Below are 4,532 nucleotides of genomic sequence, written 5' to 3'. Positions count from 1 at the left end.
TGGAAGGACAAATAGAACTGGTTGTCGTCAACATAGCAATGATATGAGAAGCCATGAGACTTCATCACCTGCCCTAGAGATGTAGTGTAGATAGAAAAGAGGAGTGGACCCAGAACTGACCCCTGTGGAACGCCAGTTTCAGAAATACCTCCCCTCCATGATACCTTGAAGGATCTGTCAGAGTGATAGGATTCCACCCAGCGCAGAACCGTTCCAGTGATGCCCAGGCTGGAGAGAGTTGACAGGAGGATCTGATGGTTCACAGTGTCGAAAGCAGCAGAGAGGTGGAGTAGGATGAGGACCGATATCTAGAGCAGTGCTTTTCAAAGTGGGGCCAGGGGGTGCCCGGGGGGCCTCAACAATTTGGTGTGAAAAATAAATATGTAATGTAAAGATGTAAATATTAATTAAATAAGGGGGATATATTCAGAAGTCTGTATGTTTAATGTGTTTTAAAGACATCTTGCAAAAGGGGGGCCTCAGTCAAACGTTAATGCCATTTGGGGGGCCTTGCCCTGGAAAAGTCTGGGAACCCCTGATCTAGAGGTTGCTAGTCACACACACATTCTCTGTCCATTTTAATAGAAACACTTGCTGTTTCATGCAGTTATTTACATTCATCTCATTTAGCTGAAACAGCACAGGAAACAGTTGAGAGTTGGAGGGTTAAAGGTCTTACTCAAGTATGCTTTCATTGGGATATAAACTCATAACCTTATGATAACTGGCATAAATAATGAATCACGTGATTGGCTGATGGAATAATCACATAAATACGTACAGGTGTTCCTAATAAAGTGACCAGTGATTGTATCCGTTCTCTCACATACATATTCACTTGATACATACCGTCTCACTGTATTAATATTATAATGGTAAGCCAGTAAACGTTGAGTGATGTCACATCCTGTTCACACAGGATGTGTGCACCAGTGATGGTGGAACTGGAAGGAGAGACGGACCCTCTGCAGATCGCCATGAAGGAGCTTAAGTACGTCTCTCACACACATACATGCACACACACCATATTATTATTATTATTATTATTATTATTATTATTAATTTGGTAAATGCTGCACGTATTATAATTTATACTAATTTATACTTGTGTGTGTGTGTGTGTGTGCTCTCAGAAGTGTAAATCATCTGATGTTAAAATCTCTCTGTAGTTTATATTTATAATATTTAGTAAATACAGTTTTCAGTACAGTGACACTGTGGAGTTGTTAGTGTGTAGAAATTAAACTAAATATTTTGATACTCATTGTTTTCCCAAATTATTTACACTCTCCATCACCACCACAATGACAACTCCAACAGTCACCACCAGATGGAGACATCACCCACACCCTGAACCGTCTCCATGGTTACTCAGAAACTAATTAAAGTGTTTGCTATTTACGCACTGTACATTTACGCACTATTTATGCACTGTACACTTTGGGACAAACGCCTTTATCTTGAGTTCATTTTATATTTAATTTCTTTATATCTACACTTTATATTTTAACTAGATTCATATTTTTAAGTAGATATTTTTTAACTTTATATTTTATTTTTTAGGCTACTTTAGTGTTGATTACTTATTTGGAATCACAAAACTGCCGCAACAAACACACTCGGCTCAGTGAGGAGAATTGCATTATGGGTATTCGGACTTCCATATAGCCTATAACATTAAAACTCAAATGCAATCTTACAGATAGCCATACATGTCCTATCTGTTAGTTATGCTTATTCACAAACACCTGTAGCGCCCCCTACTGGCCCACATGTCAGAATTTTCATGGGCAAACACCACTCACATTTTCTTCTAAAAATCTCAATTCTAGTTTAATATTTAATTGATCTATATATACTCTATATTTCAACAAACAGTTTTTATTTTTAACTATTCTGTTTTTAAGACTAAGTTGTGTATACACAGTAAAACCCCATGATTCCTGCCTGTAATTAACTGTAAGAATCAGTAAAACAAACACGCATGGGTGAGTGTGTGGGGTGTGTGTGTGTGTGATGAAGTGGACTTTCTGTTACTTTCATACTGATGTTGATTATTTTCCTCTAACAGCACATCCCCACGTGTTTTATTCCTCTTACACCACAGCAGTTTACCAACACTTACAATTTTATACTTATTAAAGAACACGCCATACTTTTAATACTGTACAGTGAGTGAGTTCCTGTTGTCACTTACATTATAGCAGCTATAAACACCCACTCCCTCACCATCCCTCTCTCTATTCTCTCTCTCTATTCCCCCTCTCTTTATTCTCTTTCTTTTCTCTCTTTCTTTTCTCTTTCTTTTCTCTCTTTCTTTTCTCTTTCTTTTCTCTCTTTCTATTCTCTTTCTTTTCTCTCTTTCTATTCTCTCTTTCTTTTCTCTCTTTCTTTTCTCTCTTTCTTTTCTCTCTATTCCCTCTCTTTATTCCCTCTCTTTATTCTCTCTCTGTTCTCTCTCGCTATCCTCTCTCTTTTCTCTCTTTCTTTTGTCTCTTTATTCTCTCTCTATTCCACCTCTCTTTCTTTTCTCTCGCTCTATTCTCTCTGTTCCCCCTTTTTATTCTCTCTTTATTCTCTTGCTTTCTTTTCTCTCTTTATTCTCTCTCTCTATTCCCCCTCTTTCTATTCTCTCTCTTTATTCTCTCTCTATTCCCCGTCTCTCTATTCCCCCTCTTTTTATTCTCTCTCTTTATTCTCTCTCTCTATTCCCCCTCTTTCTATTCTCTCTCTTTATTCTCTCTCTCTATTCCCCCTCTTTTTATTCTCTCTCTATTCTCTCTCTATTCCCCGTCTCTCTATTCCCCCTCTTTTTATTCTCTCTCTATTCTCTCTCTATTCCCCGTCTCTCTATTCCCCCTTTTTATTCTCTCTCTATTCTCTCTCTCTTCCCCGTCTCTCTATTCCCCCTCTTTTTATTCTCTCTCTATTCTCTCTCTCTTCCCCGTCTCTCTATTCCCCCTCTTTTTATTCTCTCTTTATTCGCTCTCTCTATTCCCCCTCTTTTTATTCTCTCTCTATTCTCTCTCTATTCCCCCTCTTTTTATTCTCTCTCTTTATTCTCTCTCTCTATTCCCCCTCTTTTTATTCTCTCTCTATTCCCCGTCTCTCTATTCCCTCTTTTTATTCCCTCTCAAAGTTAATAAGATAAAGAAAAATCGCAACTTGTCATGTTTCAGAGAAATCATAAAGACGTGTAAACTCCTCTGTCCTGAAGATGTGGGAAGAATTAGCATTACAGCGTTACCTCTGACTGTTACACAACACTGACACTGGAGACTCCTTCCGTAAATGTTACATAAACACATTTCTCCTGATTGACTTTACACACTTCCCCATATTGTTTCACAATTACACACATTTTCCTTTTTAAATCAGTGGAGCGTGCGCTGCACACGTCCTTGTGTATGAACTGTTACTATAGAAACGATAACATATCCGAGCGAGTGTATTAATATAAACCTCCGCTGCTGTCTGAGCTGCTGTTATAGAGAACTAATCAACAGCTTCTGACCAATCACAGTCCAGAACTCAGCAGCCATGAGACTTAGTTTGAATGTATTGTCTGGTTTACAGTACCACGTTCTCCTGTTTCCTGTTGAACAGGAAGTGTGGAACAGGAGTTAGTATTCGAACACTGAAACATTTATTCTGGTGTTCAGACATTGAGGTAGTGTTTAAACCTTATTCATTGTGTGGTTTACAGAGGCAGAAAAATCCCCATCATCATCCGGAGATATCTGCCTGACGGGAGCTATGAGGACTGGGGCTGTGACGAGCTTATCATCACTGACTAACACACACACACACACACACACACGTTTGTACAGTCTCAGTGTTCTGACTGGGAACGAAACACTGGTGAATCTGTAAACAGCGATTAATGCTAAAACACACACATGTAAACTTAATCATCAGCAAGGGTCTCTGGTTTAAAATAAACACACACAAATAAACACACACACACACACACCAGTACACACATTCCTGTACAATGGCCTCAGTGTGTGTATGTGTGCAGTGAGTAACTCTCTCCACTAGAGGCAGTACAGTCACGTTTTCATTGTGAAGGGGATTTTAGTTGGTTTTATTATTAATGTAACACAGTAAATGTTTTTGTATAAAAGATATCCGGAGCCATTATGTTTGGTTTCTCTTGAAAAGAGCTCAGATGTTTCAGTAAAGCTCCATTTTCCGGTAGGATGTTGAAATAAATAAACTAGTAGCTCTGGATCTGGTGAGTTCTGGGCTGTTTGTCATTAAATCTAGACAGAAGATGCAGAATATCTGAGTATAAATATAAAGTTACTGAGGGAAGGATCTTGAATAATGTCATGTGTTCTGCAGACATGTGGATCTCAATCTATTAGATCTGTTTAACTGAACACGAGTTAATATTTAATGAAACTATATTTCTAAAGTAGTGTTGATGTAAATGTATTTCAGTTGTTTTCTCTCTTCACTGTTTTAGATCATGGTCTGATTGTTAAATCTGATTCTACGGGGTTTGTTTTTTACTTTGAATACGAGTT

The 4,532-nt window shown here is 38.2% G+C and overlaps 1 protein-coding gene across 2 annotated transcripts in view; it reads left to right on the top strand.

Moving 5' to 3' along the window:
- Positions 1 to 4,233, top strand: part of polr2f (RNA polymerase II, I and III subunit F) — a 6,123-nt gene extending 1,890 nt beyond the window's left edge. The window contains exons 4-5 of one of the 2 annotated variants that reach the window (XM_053638473.1): positions 920 to 991; positions 3,707 to 4,233. In XM_053638473.1, coding sequence (XP_053494448.1) covers positions 920 to 991; positions 3,707 to 3,797 — 163 coding nt within the window. In that variant the 3' untranslated portion in view covers positions 3,798 to 4,233. Of the gene's footprint in view, positions 1 to 919; positions 992 to 1,320; positions 1,625 to 3,706 lie in introns of those variants that run through there. The other variant, XM_053638474.1, reaches the window with a different exon arrangement.
- The last annotated feature ends 299 nt before the right edge of the window (positions 4,234 to 4,532 follow it).

Source organism: Ictalurus furcatus, chromosome 12, assembly GCF_023375685.1.
Source record: "Ictalurus furcatus strain D&B chromosome 12, Billie_1.0, whole genome shotgun sequence".
Lineage (NCBI taxonomy): Eukaryota > Metazoa > Chordata > Actinopteri > Siluriformes > Ictaluridae > Ictalurus > Ictalurus furcatus.
This window is presented reverse-complemented; position numbering and strand designations above follow the sequence as displayed.